The 17,595-nt window shown below is 43.4% G+C and overlaps 1 protein-coding gene across 1 annotated transcript in view; it reads right to left on the bottom strand.

Moving 5' to 3' along the window:
- The window catches only part of LOC118372715 (A disintegrin and metalloproteinase with thrombospondin motifs 6-like), a 174,654-nt gene that overhangs the window by 119,266 nt on the left and 37,793 nt on the right, over positions 1-17,595 (bottom strand). Inside the window, exons 8-10 of the mRNA XM_052458315.1 lie at positions 16,784-16,827; positions 12,085-12,190; positions 1,673-1,819 (exon numbers count right to left, since the gene is read on the bottom strand). Of these exons, the coding sequence (XP_052314275.1) occupies positions 1,673-1,819; positions 12,085-12,190; positions 16,784-16,827 (297 nt within the window). The remainder of the gene's footprint in view (positions 1-1,672; positions 1,820-12,084; positions 12,191-16,783; positions 16,828-17,595) is intronic.

The following is a 17,595-nucleotide window of genomic DNA, read 5'->3' as shown; positions in this document are numbered from 1 at the left end:
CTGGATTCGAACCAGGGATTGTAGTGACGTCTCTGCGCTGGATTTACAGTGCCTTAGACCGCTGCGCCACTCGGGAGCCCATAGATATTAACTAGATTAACTCGGAATTATTACTAGTTATAATAATATAAGAACGTATTTCATTCTATGTAATGTAACTTTCAAATTACAGCAATCGTCCCTGTATGATTCATTTTGCATTATGTGGGGACGATTTCTATATTAAGAAAGTTACATATCTTGAAAACTTGATTGTTGACAAGCAAACCATTTTTGGGACTATGTCAACAATGGACTAATGAAACAAATACCAAAAGATAGTATTTGGGTGGAATATTCCTTTAAGACTAGATATTGGTTCAATACAAAAGCTCAAAAGGATTGGCCAGTGACCACACTGGAGTGTTCGCCATGTCCTATGTCTATAGTGAACGTAACTAGGCTAAAAGTTACTAAACTATTGATTTATGACATACTGTGTCTGAACTATGTTTGCATTCATAAACCATTCTTCAGAACCCCAAAAACCAGCCACATATTGCACCAGTGTATCTAGGCCAAGACCACAGCCAAAGTTTTTTACTTGGCAAGAAGAAACGTGTGACATATCTACAAATCTGTTGGAGGGAGAGAACCCTCGGGAGGGTGAGTCTAGTTTACAGACAAAACTTCATAGGAGAAAGACAGACATGAAAAAGTAAAAAGCAGAACTGAAAAGACACAGACAAAAATGAATTCTGTGAAAGCTTATACAATCCATCTACAACAGACTTTCAAAGGAGAAACAGTGCCAGAAATAAGGGGTCACAAAATATGAATCCTCTATGCCCATGGTCTGAAACAGTACTAGACTCCAAGATGATCCAACTGTGAGAAGAGAAGGCCATAGTGAGAAGGTCCAGAAACCGTGAAGAGGCATCCCTGTGTGTTACTGTGAGAAGTTGGCACATGGTACTGTAATGTCTATGTTTATGTGCCAATGCTACTTTGTGTTGCAAGTAGCACTCTGAAGGCTTTCACCAAAGAACACACTCTGACAACCAGAACCACCATTATCCCTGCTCACACACACACACACACACACACACACACACACACACACACACACACACACACACACACACACACACACACACACACACACACACACACACACACACACACACACACACACACACACATATATGCTCACTGAAAACCATTCAACGAGTTTAAGAGTTGAGGACCTTCAAGGCCAAGTGACTTTGTTTTCTATGGACGCTGTCTGACTGGAAGATTTATTTCATACTTCTAAACCCAGACTCTATCTGCTACCATCAGCCAGTCCTGAGGGACACTTATCAAATTAAGACAAATATTTGAAATAATCTAAGAATTATCCTTCTTCACTGAAGCAAGAAAACAAATCGATCTGTTATTCAAGGCATGGAGAGAAAGATCATCTTGAGGAGGAGAAGTGTAGGCTTTCTGTTTGTCTCAAAACCTAGGATCAATGTTTGGATGGCTGGAAGGCCATACATGTCTTTTTACAGACTGAGGAAGTTAAGGATTGGTTCAGGATATGTACAAGAGTTTCAATAGGTGGTTTTAAGTGAGAATAAACTGAGATATCTACACACAGGCAGAGATAGGTACACACACACACGCTGAGGAATGTCCCTCTTCCACTTACTCGAGGAAGCTGGTGATGTAGTTCTTACTGCAGGCCGACCAGGAGAAGGGGTTGGTGTTAGCTGTGATGTGGGCCGCCATCAGCTTGGCTGCTTCATGGCCTTTAGTCCCACATGAGTTTCCTATTCCATCATGGTTCATCCCGAAACTGTAAGTGCAAAATGGAGGACAGAGAGGAGGGCGGGTCAAACATGGAGAAAGATGAAATTGCCTCAAGACTTAAAGATCTACAGTCAGTTTTTCTTTTTCCAACCATATAGGTTAAGGTATGGTTTGGGGGAGGATCAGATTATCTTAGATCTGTGCCTGAGGACAGCTTTTACCCAGATTGGCCAAAAATGCCATTCAAAGAGAGATGGGTGGTGTCACTGAGAGAGATAACTAATACTGTGGCCGATGGGTGCAGAGCAGTCAGATAAGGTTCAAACTTAATTACCTCTGGGAATGTATCTCTACCACCCTCTATCTCATTTTACAGACACTCTTATCCAGAGTGACTTACAGGACCAATTAGAGTTAAGTGCCTTGCTCAAGGGCACATAGACAGATTGGTCACCGAGTCGGCTCGGGGATTCAAACCAGCAACCTTTCAGTTACTGGCCCAATGCTCTTAACCGCTAGGCTACCTGCAGCCCTTTTCTACCTCTTCTATAACTTTGCCCGACACCTCCCCTACATGTAGGGCAGGGTTAGAGATGTTAGAAAGGGCTCCGTGGCTCCTGGATGTAGCAGCTGGTGTAGAGGGGACTAGAGGTCAGGGGTCAGGCTTTGTCTGGAGCGCTGGAGGGAGCAGAGAGTTTTAATCACCACCCTGATGCTACCTGCCTGTCAATCAGTCACCATCTACAGGTCTGGACTGGCCAGTTACAGAACAGCAGCCAGCTACAGACAGGGGAAGAGGGAGGTGGGGATAGACCAGAGCCAAACTCTCTATGCTCTCAATGAGACTTGGGGAGACAGACAGAGACACAGACAGACAGACAGACAGACAGACAGACAGACAGACAGACAGACAGACAGATAAAAAAAAAAATTTTTAAAAATTAATAAAAGATAAAAGATAAAGAAAGAGGTTCAACCTAGGGTTGGGCGATATCGCCAAAATATCATATCATGGTATTTTTGATGGTATTTGATGGTATTTTATGTTTTTGATGAATAAAAGTTCTAAATTTGCTTCATGAGTAGTGCGTGACCCTAGGGTGGTATCACATATATTAAACATTATTTCAGTGAGTCTTTCTGCATTCGGATTGTTTTATACTGTTCAATTCAACTTCAACCTAAAATAATTTCCTGCATTTCATTAAGCTCTGCATTTCCTGCACTCATGTGAGATCATATCCACACTGCCACGATATGGGCAAAAAACTAGGACTTATATTTAACCAAATGTTGCAATTGCGAATTTAGAGCAAAACACTTGGGTGAACTTTTGGAATCATGGAAATAGGATGTTTATTCTAATTATATAGTTAGCATATAAATCATAATGGGCACTTTGAATACAGTGTTGATTGACATGACAACAAATGGAAATGCCATGGACGATGTTCAGTGTTTCCTAGGGGACCCTATAATCTTTGGCTACATTAAATCTTTATTCATATAGCCAACATTTTCATTCTTCACCTATTCCTCTTTGATTTAGAAGATACTAATATTGTAATTATAAAACACTGGATTTCTATTAAGATCAAAGTGGAAACAACATTGTTGCATGTGCTGCATTGACCACGCAGACTGAACGAAAGTGTCTCGTGGTCAAGCAACAACAAATGCAAACCTTGAGTGACAGGGGGTGGGACTAGGTCTGTATGGAAAGCGGCATGGAGAGAGAGAGAGAGAGAGAGAGAGAGAGAGAGAGAGAGAGAGAGAGAGAGAGAGAGAGAGAGAGAGAGAGAGTGGCAGAATACCTGAACACCGTGACTGACCCAAACCGAAGGAAAGCTTTGACTATGTATAGACTTAGTGAGCATAGCCTTGCTATTGAGAAAGGCCGCCGTAGGCAGACATGGCTCTCAAGAGAAGACAGGCTATGTGCTCACTGCCCACAAAATGAGGTGGAAACTGAGCTGCACTTCCTAACCTCCTGCCCAATGTCCAATTTTGAAAAACTCCCATATCTACTGGGTGAAATTCCACAGTGTGCCATCACAGCAGCAAGATGTGTGACCTGTTGCCACGAGAAAAGGGCAACAGTGAAGAACAAACACCATTGTAAATACAACCCATATTTATGATGATTTATTTTCCTTAACCATTTGTACATTGTTACAACACTGTATATATATACACTGCTCAAAGGAACTTAGGAAGCAACACTGATTGACAATAAATTTCACATGCTGTTGTGCAAATGGAATAGACAACAGGTGGAAATTATAGGCAATTAGCAAGACACCCCCAATAAAGGAGTGGTTCTGCAGGTGGTGACCACAGACCACTTCTCAGTTCCTATGCTTCCTGGCTGATGTTTTGGTCACTTTTGAATGCTGGCGGTGCTTTCACTCTAGTGGTAGCATGAGACGGAGTCTACAACCCACACAAGTGGCTCAGGTAGTGCAGCTCACCCAGGATGGAACATCAATGCGAGCTGTGGCAAGAAGGTTTGCTGTGTCTGTCAGTGTAGTGTCCAGGGCATGGAGGCGCTACCAGGAGACAGGCCAGTACATCAGGAGACGTGGAGGAGGACGTAGGAGGGCAACAACCCAGCAGCAGGACCGCTACCTCCTTTGTGCAAGGAGGAGCAGGATGAGCACTGCCAGAGCCCTGCAAAATGACCTCCAGCAGGCCACAAATGTGCATGTGTCTGCTCAAATGGTCAGAAACAGACTCCATGAGGGTGGTATGAGGGCCCGACATCCACAGGTGGGGGTTGTGCTTACAGCCCAACACCGTGCAGGACGTTTGGCATTTGCCAGAGAACACCAAGATTGGCAAATTCGCCACTGGCGCCCTGTGCTCGTCACAGATGAAAGCAGGTTCACACTGAGCACATGTGACAGACGTAACAGAGTCTGGAGACGACCGTGGAGAACGTTCTGCTGCCTGCAACATCCTCCAGCATGACCGGTTTGGCGGTGGGTCAATCATGGTGTGGGGTGGCATTTCTTTAGGGGGCCGCACAGCCCTCCATGTGCTCGCCAGAGGTAGCCTGACTGCCATTAGGTACCGTGATGAGATCCTCAGAACCCTTTGTGAGACCATATGCTGGTGCGGTTGGCCCTGGGTTCCTCCTAATGCAAGACAATGCTAGACCTCATGTGGCTGGAGTGTGTCAGCAGTTCCTACAAGAGGAAGGCATTGATGCTATGGACTGGCCCACCCGTTCCCCAGACCTGAATCCAATTGAGCACATCTGGGACATCATATCTCGCTCCATCCATCTGTCCATCTGTCCAGGAGTTGGCGGATGCTTTGGTCCAGGTCTTGAAGGAGATCCCTCAGGAGACTATCCACCACCTCAGCAGGAGCATGCCCAGGCGTTGTAGGGAGGTCATACAGGCACGTGAAGGCCACACACACTACTGGGCCTCATTTTGACTTGTTTTAAGGACATTACATCAAAGTTGGATCAGCCTGTAGTGTGGTTTTCCACTTTAATTTTGAGTGTGACTCCAAATCCAGACCTCCATGGGTTGACAAATTTGATTTCCATTGATAATAGGATGTGTTATTTTGGTGTTTCCTTTATTTTTTTGAGAAGTGTATATATATATATATATATATATATATATATATATATATATAATATGACATTTGTAATGTCTTTACTGTTTTGAAACTTCTGTATGTGTAATGTTTACAGTTAATTTGTATTGTTTATTTCACTTTTGTATATTATCTACCTATCTAACCTTTGGTTAACATACGTTTCCCATGCCAATAAAGCCCGTTGAATTGAATTGAATTGAGAGAGAGAGAGCGGAGAGAGATGACTCAAGTAGCAGAGTAAACTATAAAAATGGACATTACACACGGCGTATCACATTTAACAAACCAAATATTCAAATACCGTTATAGAATATACAGTACACAGCCCAGGCCTGGATCAAACCCCTACTCTTCCACCCTCCCCCATAAACACAAATACTGCTCTCTCTCTCTCTCTCTCTCTCTCTCTCTCTCTCTCTCTCTCTCTCTCTCTCTCTCTCTCTCTCTCTCTCTCTCTCTCTCTCTCTCTCTCTCTCTCTCTCTCTCTCTCTCTCTCTCTCTCTCTCTCTCTCTCTCTCAGCGTCCATCTGATCAGAGCTGCTCTCTAGTGTGAACTTCCTGACAGAAAGAAAGGTTTCTGCTTTCTGGTTTCTGCTGCCCAACTTGACTGAGCACTGGCTTGGCTGCAAATAAATCTGTTTCACAAAAAAATGTATGTAACTCAAAAACTGTATCTGTCTGAATATCTAAACGAAAGAAAAGCTTGCGTTACGGCAGGAAGCCGAAGCTCAGTTGTAATGTATATAACAACCCACCACATCCCACAGCCCGGCCTGTTTTTCTAACGCTGGCGTTTATGACATTTTACCCTACTCTGGAAATAAATCAGCCGTCCTGAGACCGTGGCTAAGTTTTTTTTATACATCCTCTCCTTGCAGAGACCATTTTTACAACTGCCCCAAAACAGAAGCAGACACGAGACATTATAAAGGAAATGGCCATCTCTGTGAACCCCAGGGAGTGGATACGTAGACCAATATATCATCATTATTCAACTTTATATTCAGGAGGTATGTGGACACTGTCATTAGCATGAGCAAACACAGCATGCATTGCATTCGGAAAGTATTCAGACTCCTTGACCTTTTTCACATTTTGTTACAATTCCTCATCAATCTACACACAATACCCAATAAAGACAAATCAAAAACAGGTTTTTAGAATTTTTTGCAAAGTTATTACAAATAAAAACAGTAATATCACATTTACATAAGAATTCAGACACTTTACTCAGTACTTTGTTGAAGCACCTTTGGCAGCAATTACAACCTTGAGTCTTCTTGGGTATGACGCTACAAGCTTGGCACACCTGTATTTGGGGAGTTTCTCCCATTCTTCTCTGCAGAACCTCTCAAGTTCTGTCAGGTTGGATGGGTAGCGTTGATGCACAGCTCTCTGTACTTTGGGGACCTTCAATGCTGCAGACATTTTTTGCCACCCTTCCACAGATCTGTGCCTGGACACAATCCTGTCTCTAAGCTTTACGGACAATTCCTTCAATCTCATGGCTTGGTTTTTGCTTTGACATGCACTGTAAACTTTGGGACCTTACATAGACAGGTGTGTGCCTTTCCCAACCATGTCCAATCAATTGAATTTACCACAAGTGGACTCCAATCAAGTTGTAGAAACATCTCAAGGATGATCAATGGAAACAGGATGCACCTGAGCTCAATTTTGAGTCTCATAGCAAAGGGTCTGAATACTTATGTAAATAAGGTATTTCTGTTTTTATTTTTAATACATTTTTATAACTTTCTATAAACCTGTTTTCGCTTTGTCATTATGGAGTATTGTGTGTAGATTGATGAGGAAATGTTTTATTTAATCAATTTTAGAATAATGCTGTAACGTAACAAAATGTGGAAAAAAGGAAGGTGTTTGAATACTTTCCGAATGCACTGTATATTAAAAAGTATGTGGACACCCTTTCAAATTAATATATTCATATAAACCCATTGCTGACAGGTGTATAAAATCGAGCACACAGCCATGCAATGTCCATAGACAAACATTGGCAGCAGAATGTCCTTACTGAAGAGCTCAGTGACTTTCAACTTGGCACCGTCATAACAACAAGTCAGTTCATCAAATTTCTGCCCTGCTAGAGCTGCCCTGTAAGTGTTATTATTGTGAAGTGGAAACATCTAGGAGCAACATCGGCTCAGCCGTGAAGTGGTAGGCCACACAAGCTCACAGAACGGGACTGCCGAGTGCTGAAGTGCTTAAAAATCCTCTGTCAAGGTTGCGACACTCACTACTGAGTTCCAAACTGCCTCTGGAAACAACCTCAGCACAGTAACTGTTCATTGGGAGCTTCATGAAATGGGTTTCCATGGCTGAGCAGCCGCACACAAGCCTAACATCACCATGCGCAATACCAAGTGTCGTCTGGAGTGGTGTAAAGCTTGCCGCCATTGGACTCTGGAACAGTAGAAACGCGTTCTCTAGAGTGATGAATCACGCTTCACCATCTGCTAGTTCGATGGGCAAATCTGGGTTTTCTGAATGCTAGGAGAACGCTACCTGCCCGAATGCATAGTGACAACTGTAAAGTTTGATGGAGTAGGGAAAATGGTCTGGGACTGTTTTTCATGTTTCGGGCTAGGTCCCTTAGTTCCAGTGAAGGGAAATCTTAAAGCCATAGCATGCAATGATATTCTAACTGCTTCTGTGCTTCCAACTTTGTGGCAACAGTTTGGGGAAGGCCCTTTCCTGTTTCAGCATGACAATGCTCCCGTGCACAAAGCAAGGACCATATAAAAATGGTTTGTACACAGCCCATCTGTAAATAACCCACCCAATTACCTCATCCCCATATTGTTATTTCTTTGTTGTTGCTCTTTTGCACCCCAGTATCTCTACTTGCACATCATCATCTGCACATCTACCACTCCAGTGTTAATGCTAAATTGTCAATTTTTCACCACTATGGGCTATTTATTTATTGCCTTACCTCCCTAATCTTACTACATTTGCACACACTGTACATAGATTTTTATATTGTGTTATTGACCTTTAAGTTTGTTTATCCCATGTAAAGTACTGACCTATTGCACCCTTGACAACCACTGTGATTATTATTATTTCACCCTGTTGGTCATCTATGAACATTTGAACATCTTGGCCATGTTATGCTATAATCTCCACCCGGCACAGCCAGAAAAGGACTGGCCACCCCTCATAGCCTGGTTCCTCTCGAGGTTTCTTCCTAGGATCTGGCCTTTGACATCTACTTTTTGCATGACACACATAATTTTTCCAACAATTGTTTACAGACAGATTATTTCACTTATAATTCACTGTATCACAATTCCAGTGTGCCTTTAAACAGTTTGGAAAATTCCAGAAAATGATGGCTTCTGACAGGCGAATTGACATCATATGAGTCAATTGGAGGTGTACCTGTGGATGTATTTCAAGGCCTACCTTCAAACGCAGTGCCTCTTTGCTTGATATCATGGGAAAATCAAAATAAATCAGCCAAGACCTCAGTAAACAAATTGTAGACCTCCACAAGTCTGGTTCATCCTTGGGAGCAATTTCCAAATGCCTGAAGGTACCACGTTCATCTGTAGAAAAAATAGTCCGCAAGTATAACCACCATGGGACCAGCCGTCTTACCACTCAGGAAGGAGACACGTTCTGTCTCCTGGAGATGAACTTACTTTGGTGCGAAAAGTGCAAATCAATCCCAGAACAACAGCAAAGAACCTTGTGAAGATGCTGGAGGAAACAGGCACAAAAGTATCTATATCCACAGTAAAACAAGTCCTATATTGACATAACCTGAAAGGCTGCTCAGCAAGGAAGAAGCCACTGCTCCAACATCACCATAAAAAAAAGACTACGGTTTGCAACTGCACATGGGGACAAAGATCGCTCTTTTTGGAGAAATGTCCTCTGGTCTGATGAAACAAAAATATAACTGTTTGGCCATAATGACCATTGTCATGTTTGGAGGAAAAAGGGGGATGCTTGCAAGCCGAAGAACACCATCCCAAACGTGAAGCACGGGGATGGCAGCATCATGTTGTGGGAGTGCTTTGCTGCAGAAGGGACTGGTGCACTTCACAAAATAGATGACATCATGAGGATGGAAAATTATGTGGATATATTGAAGCAACATCTCAAGACATCAGTAAGGAAGTTAAAGCTTGGTCGCAAATGGGTCTTCCAAATGGACAATGACCCCAATCATACTTCCAAAGTTGTGGCAAATTGGTTAAAGGACAACAAAGTCAAGGTATTGGAGTGGCCATCACAAAGCCCGGACCTCAATCCTATAAAACATTTGTGGGCAGAACTGAAAAAATGTGTGCGAGCAAGGAGGCCTACAAACCTGAATCAGTTACACCAGCTCTGTCATGTGGAATGGGCCAAAATTCCTCAAACTTATTGTGGAAAGCTTGTGGAAGGCTACCTGAAACGTTTGACCCAAGTTCAACAATTTAAAGGCAATATTACCAAATACTAATTGAGTGTATGTAAACTTCTGACCCACTGGGAATGTGATGAAAGAAATAAAAGCTGAAATAAATCATTCTCTCTACTATTATTCTGACATTTCACATTCTTAAAATAAAGTGGTGACACTAACTGACCTAAGACAGGGAATATTATCTTGGATTAAATGTCAGGAATTGTGAAAAACTGAGTTTAAATGTATTTGGCTAAGGTGTATGGACCCTCAAAGCTCATGACTAAGCTAAGGATCCTGGGACTAAACACCTCCCTCTGCAACTGGATCCTGGACTTCCTGATGGGCCGCCCCCAGGTAGTGAAGGTATGTAGCAACACATCTGTCACGCTGATCCTCAACACTGGAGCTCCCCAGGGGTGCGTACTCAGTCCCCTCCTGTACTCCCTGTTCACCCACGACTGCATGGCCAGGCATGACCCCAACAGCATCACTAAGTTTGAAGACGACACAACAGTGGTAGGCCTGATCACCGGCAACGACGAGACAGCCTATAGGGAGGAAGTCAGAGACCTGGCCCGGTGGTGCCAGAATAACAACCTATCCCTCAACGTAACCAAGACAGAGGAGATTATTGTGGACTACAGGAAAATGAGGACCGAGCATGCCCCCATTCTCATCGACGGGGCTGTAGTGGAGCAGGTTGTTCAAGTTCCTTGGCGTCCACATCAACAGCAAACTTGAATGGTCCAAACACACCAAGACAGTCGTGAAGAGGGCGCGACAAAGCCTATTCCCCCTCAGGACACTAAAAAGATTTTGCATGGGTCCTGAGATCCTCCAAATGTTCTACAGCTGTTCTACAGCTGCAACATCGAGAGCTGGTTGCATCACTGCCAGGAATGGCAATTGCTCGGCCTCTGACCGCAAGGCACTACAGAGTGTAGTGCGAATGGCCCAGTACATCACTGGGGCCAAGCTGCCTGCCACCAGGACCTCTACACCAGGCGGTGTCAGAAGGTCCTAAAAATTGTCAAAGACCCCAGCCACAGACTGTTCTCTCTACTACCGCATGGCAAGCGGTACCGGAGTGCCAAGTCTAGGACAAAAAGGCTTCTCAACTATTTTTACCCCCAAGCCATAAGACTCCTAAACAGGTAACCAAATGGTTACCCAGACTATTTGCATTGAGTGCCTCCCCCAACCCCTCTTTTTACACTGCTGCTACTCTCTGTTTATCATATATGCATAGTCACTTTAACTATAGATTCATGTGCATACTACCTCAATTGGGCCGACCAACCAGTGCTCCCACACATTGGCTAGCCGGGCTATCAGCATTGTGTCCCGCCACCCGCCACCCACCACCCACCAACCACTCTTTTACGCTACTGCTACTCTCTGTTCATCATATATGCATAGTCACTTTAACCATGTCTACATGTACATACTACCTCAATCAGCCTGACTAACCGGTGTCTGTATGTAGCCTCGCTACTGTATATAGCCTGTCTTTTTACTGTTGCTTTATTTCTTTACCTACCTATTGTTCACCTAATACCTTTTTTTGTACTATTGGTTAGAGCCTGTAAGTAAGCATTTTACTGTAAGGTCTACTACGCCTGTTGTATTCAGCGCATGTGAAAAATACACTTTGATTTGATTTGATGTAAACTTCCGACTTCAACTGTACCAACCCAAACCAACACACACCAACCCAGACCAAACCAACCCAAAGATCTGGTTATTCTTTAGGAATAGTTCCAAATAAAATAAAATACAATTTTATTGGCAGATGATATTGCAAAATAGCGAGTCACATTCTCTGTGTAGTAATATATGTATTATTATATACATACCGTTCAAAGGTTTGGGGTTACTTAGAAATGTCTGAATGTAAACAGTGAAGAGGCGACTCCGGGATGCTGGCCTTCTAGGCAGAGTTCTTCTGTCCAGTATATGTGTCCTTTTCCCCATCTTAATCTTTTCTTTTTATTGGCCAGTCTGAGATATGGCTTTTTTTTTGCAACTCTGCCTAGAAGGCCAGCATCCCGGAGTCGCCTCTTCACTGTTGACGTTGAGACTGGTGTTTTGCGGGTACTATTTAATGAATCTGCAAGTTGAGGACTTGTGAGGCGTCTGTTTCTCAAACTAGACACTAATTTACTTGTCCTCTTGCTCAGTTGTGCACCGGGGCCTCCCACTCTTCTTTCTATTCTGGTTAGAGCCAGTTTGCGCTGTTCTGTGAAGGAAGTAGTAAATGTGAGCGGACTCACTTGTGGCCAATCTCGTGAGCGATGGTGAAAGCAGAACCCAGGCCGATGTCTTCATTGATGCTGCAACTCCTCTCCGTCTCACACATCCCAGCTACCGACGCCAAGCCTGGACACACACACACACACACACACACACACACACACACACACACACACACACACACACACACACACACACACACACACACACACACACACACACACACACACACACACACACACACACACACACACACACACACACACACAGAGAACTTCTTAGGAGTGGTGGCTCTAAAAGCTGGATCTCCCTGGTGTTAAAGGAAGAGCAGCAGGAGGGAGGTAGAGAGAGAGGTAGAGAGAGAGAGAGAGAGAGGTAGAGAGAGAGAGGTAGAGAGAGGTAGAGAGAGAGAGAGCGAGAGCGAGAGAGGTAGAGAGAGAGAGCGAGAGAGAGCGGTAGCGAGAGAGAGCGAGAGAGAGGTAGCGAGAGAGAGCGAGAGAGAGGTAGCGAGAGAGAGAGAGCGAGAGAGAGGTAGAGAGAGAGAGAGAGAGAGAGAGAGAGAGAGAGAGAGAGAGAGGTAGCAAGAGAGGGGTAGAGGGAGAGAGAGCGAGAGAGAGAGAGAGAGGTAGAGAGAGAGGTAGGGAGAGGTAGAGAGAGAGCGAGAGCGAGAGAGGTAGAGAGTGAGAGCGAGAGAGAGAGGTAGCGAGAGAGAGCGAGAGAGAGGTAGCGAGAGAGAGAGAGCGAGAGGTAGCGAGAGAGAGAGAGCGAGAGAGAGGTAGAGAGAGAGAGAGAGAGAGAGGTAGCAAGAGAGGGGTAGAGGTAGAGAGAGCGAGAGAGAGAGAGAGAGAGAGAGAGAGAGAGAGAGAGAGAGAGAGAGAGAGAGTAGAGAGAGAGGTAGGGAGAGAGCAAGAGAGAGAGAGAGAGAGAGAGAGAGAGAGAGAGAGAGAGAGAGAGAGAGAGAGAGAGAGAGAGAGAAGAAGGCAACTCTAAACTTCTCAGGCTGCACCCTATTCCATTTATAGTGCACTACTTTTGACCAGGGCCCATATTGGAAATATGGTTCTATTTGGGACGTTGGCTAAGAACTTTGAGAGTTAACTTCTTCTCTCAGGGCTCTGGAAAATTGTAGTGCACTACATAAGAAATAGGGTGTGATTTGGGACACAACCTCAGTTCATGCTGCTGCTGCTATTCTCACCAGCAGGACCTGACTTCAGCATCAACTGGCTAGACATTAACTTTTTTCAACCTAAAGTCAGAGCTGGAAAATGTCTAGACAGGCTTGGATTTATACATTTCACTTCAAGTAACAAGGGACCACCTAGTGATGCAGGATATTGAATTTAAGAAAACATCCCCACCCCCCCTAAAAAATATAGAGTTCCAAAGAGAAAGCAATAGGCATATTCTTTATATTGGAGAAAGAGCTCTTTTGGAAAGAGAAGCAGAAGAGTGAAAGAACGCTGAGTAAACTATACATTTGCCTGTCTGTGTGTGTGCGCTTGTGTGTTGGCGTGTCACTGTAGTATGTGCATTTCATCTTATGCAAGATAAGATTAAATGCAGGTTATTTTTAGCTTTGTCAAGAAGCAAGCATATATAGTTCTACATGTTTTGTGTGTGTGTGTGTGTGAGGTTGGAGAGTAGAGCCATCCAGGTGTCTCTATTCTTCCCCCAGAGGGTAACAGGTCAGATAGAAAGAGAAGAGATTCCATCTACAGGTTACTGGGAAGGGTTTCACATAACACTCAGAAGTGGGGTTGGTTAGGTATTATCTCCAACTCAGATTACCCAGAGACCCAAGGGGAAAAGAGCTGACCTGTAGCATGACCCCTAATGATAGGGTGAGGAGGGAAGGAGATGAGAAGGGTTGAGAGGGACGGAATGGAGGAGAGGAAGAGATGAGGAGGGTGTTGAAAAGGGAGGACAAATGGAGAGGGAGAGGGGAAGGAGGAGAGGATATGGGGAAAAGGGTGAGGGGAACGGGGTTGAGACGGGAGAAGAAATGGAGAGGGAGAGGGGAAGGAGGAGAGGATATGGGGAAAAGGGTGAGGGGAACGGGGTTGAGACGGGAGAAGAAATGGAGAGGGAGAGGGGAAGGAGGAGAGGATATGGGGAAAAGGGTGAGGGGAACGGGGTTGAGACGGGAGAAGAAATGGAGAGGGAGAGAAGAAGGAGGAGGAGAGGAGAAACAGAGGAAAAGTGAGTGAGGAGAAGTGAGTGAGAGAGAACGAGGAAGCCAAGCAGATGCTGGTGCAATTAAAGCGACGGGGGGAATGTGACGAATGCGGTCAATCTGTCAAACCCCCCCAGAGTCCCAATATTACCTCCAAGATATACTGTGGAGCCTGCAGGGGCTCTACACCATCAGAGGGAGGGAGGCAAGGAGGAGGGGAGATGCTGACACTCCCTGCCGTCCTTTCTCCACCACAACGCTCTCTTTCTCTCTCTCTTGTTATCTCTGAATTTCATCCTTCACTTTCTATATGTCCCTCTATCTTTCTGTTTTTTCTCCCCCTTGCCTTCCTGAGCTTGGTTACAGAAGCTTAACAAGTTTGTAATTTAAGTTTGCCACAGTTTCTGTCACAGTGGAGACACATGTCAAACCAAACCCCTGGCAAAAATGACTGGAAACCAGTGTCCTTAAAGTACTGTAGCAGGAGAAAAACACGCCATATGGACTTATAAATATCCACATTATTTGAGCTATATTGGTAGAAGGACACAGTCAAGTGCACTTGGAGGTTACCACGCCTGTGCCCTGCCCTGCACGGACCTAACCCCGTCTGTACCCACCCCGACGACAGTAAACGCCACCTGGTCTCTCTGACCTGTCTTTCCTTGCCTCCAGGCCACAGAACAGAGAGCAGAGAGCAGAGAACGGAGAAGAGATAAGAGAACAGAGAACAGAACAGAGAGCAGAGAACAGAGAGCAGAGAAAATAACAGAACAGAGAGCAGAGCAGAGAAAAGATCAGAACAGAGAACAGAGAAAGGAACAGAACAGAGAACAGAGAACAGAGAACAGAGAACAGAGAAAAGAACAGAACAGAGAACAGAGAAAAGAACAGAGAACAGAGAGCAGCGAACAGAGAAAAGAACGGAACAGAGAGCAGAGAACAGAGAAAAGAACAGAACAGAGAACAGAGAAAGGAACAGAACAGAGAACAGAGAAAGGAACAGAACAGAGAACAGAGAAGAGAGAAAAGAACAGAACCGAGAAAAGAACAGAGAACAGAGAAAAGAACAGAACAGAGAGCAGAGAACAGAGACAATAACAGAACAGAGATCAGAGAACAGAGAAAATAATAGAAGAGAGCAGAGAACAGAGAACAGAGAAAAGAACAGAACAGATAACATAGAGCAGAGAAAAGAACAGAACAGAGAGCAGAGAACAGAGAAAAGGGCAGAACAGAGAGCAGAGAAAAGGACAGAACAGAGAGCAGAGAACAGAGAACAGAGAAAAGAACAGAACAGAGAGCAGAGAACAGAACAGAACAGAGATCAGAGAAAAGAACAGAACAGAGAACAGAGAACAGATAAAAGAACCGAACAGAGAGCAGAGAGCAGACAAAAGAACAGAACAGAGAACAGAGAGAAGAGAAAAGAACAGAACAGAGAGAACAGAGAAAAGAACAGAACAGAACAGAGAACAGAGAAAAGAACAAAACAGAGAGCAGAGAACAGAGAAAAGAACAGAACAGAGAGCAGAGAAAATAACAGAACAGAGAGCAGAGAACAGAGAACAGAGAAAAGGACAGAACAGAGAGCAGAGAAAAGAACAGAACAGAGAGCAGAGAACAGAGAAAAGAACAGAACAGAGAACAGAGAAAAGAATGAAACAGAGAGCAGAGAACAGAGAACAGAGAAAAGGACAGAACAGAGAGCAGAGAAAAGAACAGAACAGAGAGCAGAGAACAGAGAAAAGAACAGAACAGAGAACAGAGAAAAGAACAAAACAGAGAGCAGAGAACAGAGAATAGAACAGAGAATAGAACAGAACAGAGAGAAGAGAAAAGAACATAACAGAGAGCAGAGAACAGAGAACAGAGAAAAGAACAGAACAGAGAACAGAGAACAGAGAAAAGAACAAAACAGAGAGCAGAGAACAGAAAATAGAACAGAACAGAGAGCAGAGAGCAGAGAAAAGAACAGAACAGAGAGCAGAGAGCAGATAACAGATAAAAGAACAGAACAGAGAGCAGAGAAAAGAACAGAACAGAGAGCAGAGAAAAGAACAGAACAGAGAGCAGAGAAAATAACAGAACAGAGAACAGAGAAAAGAACAGACCAGAGAACAGAGATAAGAGAAAAGAACAGAACAGAGAACAGAGAATAGAAAAGAACAGAACAGAGAGCAGAGAGAAGAGAAAAGAACAGAACAGAGGGCAGAGAAAAGAACAGAACAGAGAGCAGAGAAAAGAACAGAACATAGAACCGAGAAAAGAATAGAACAGAGAGCAGAGTGCAGAGAAAAGAACAGAACAGAGAACAGAGAGAAGAGAAAAGAACAGAACAGAGAGCAGAGAGAAGAGAAAAGAACAGAACAGAGAGCAGAGAGCAAAGAAAAGAACAGAACAGAGAGCAGAGAAAAGAACAGAACAGAACAGAGATCAGAGAAAATAACAGAACAGAGAGCAGAGAAGAGAGAGCAGAGAAAATAACAGAACAGAGAGCAGAGAAAAGAGAAAATAACAGAACAGAGAGCATTGCCACTCACCTAGAGTCCCACAGGGTTTGTTCTTGTAAGTGCAGATGTCGTACCTGAGGGAGAAAAAGAAGAGAGAAAAAAACATGAGACATGATTCTTCTGTCAGGCGCTCTCTAGTTCTATTCTATTCTACTATATTCTACTCTACTCTATCCTAGTCTATTATATTATACTAAATTCTACTCTACTCTATCCTAGTCTATTATATTCTACTCTACTCTATCCTAGTCTATTATATTCTACTATATTCTACTCTACTCTATCCTAGTCTATTATATTATACTATATTCTACTCTACTCTATCCTAGTCTATTATATTCGACTCTACTCTATCCTAGTCTATTATATTCCACTATATTCTACTCTACTCTATCTTAGTCTATTATATTCTACTCTACTCTATCCTAGTCTATTCTATTCTACTATATTCTACTCTACTCTATCCTAGTCTATTATATTATACTAAATTCTACTCTACTCTATCCTAGTCTATTATATTCTACTCTACTCTATCCTAGTCTATTATATTCTACTATATTCTACTCTACTCTATCCTAGTCTATTATATTATACTAAATTCTACTCTACTCTATCCTAGTCTATTATATTCTACTCTACTCTATCCTAGTCTATTATATTCTACTATACTCTATCCTAGTCTATTATATTCTACTATACTCTATCCTTGTCTATTATATTCTACTCTATCCTAGTCTATTATATTCTACTATATTCTACTCTGCTCTATCCCAGTCTATTATATTCTATTAAATTCTACTCTACTCTATCCTAGTATATTATATTCTACTCTACTCTATCCT

This window comes from Oncorhynchus keta, chromosome 12 (assembly GCF_023373465.1).
Source record: "Oncorhynchus keta strain PuntledgeMale-10-30-2019 chromosome 12, Oket_V2, whole genome shotgun sequence".
In the NCBI taxonomy this organism is placed as follows: domain Eukaryota; kingdom Metazoa; phylum Chordata; class Actinopteri; order Salmoniformes; family Salmonidae; genus Oncorhynchus; species Oncorhynchus keta.
This window is presented reverse-complemented; position numbering and strand designations above follow the sequence as displayed.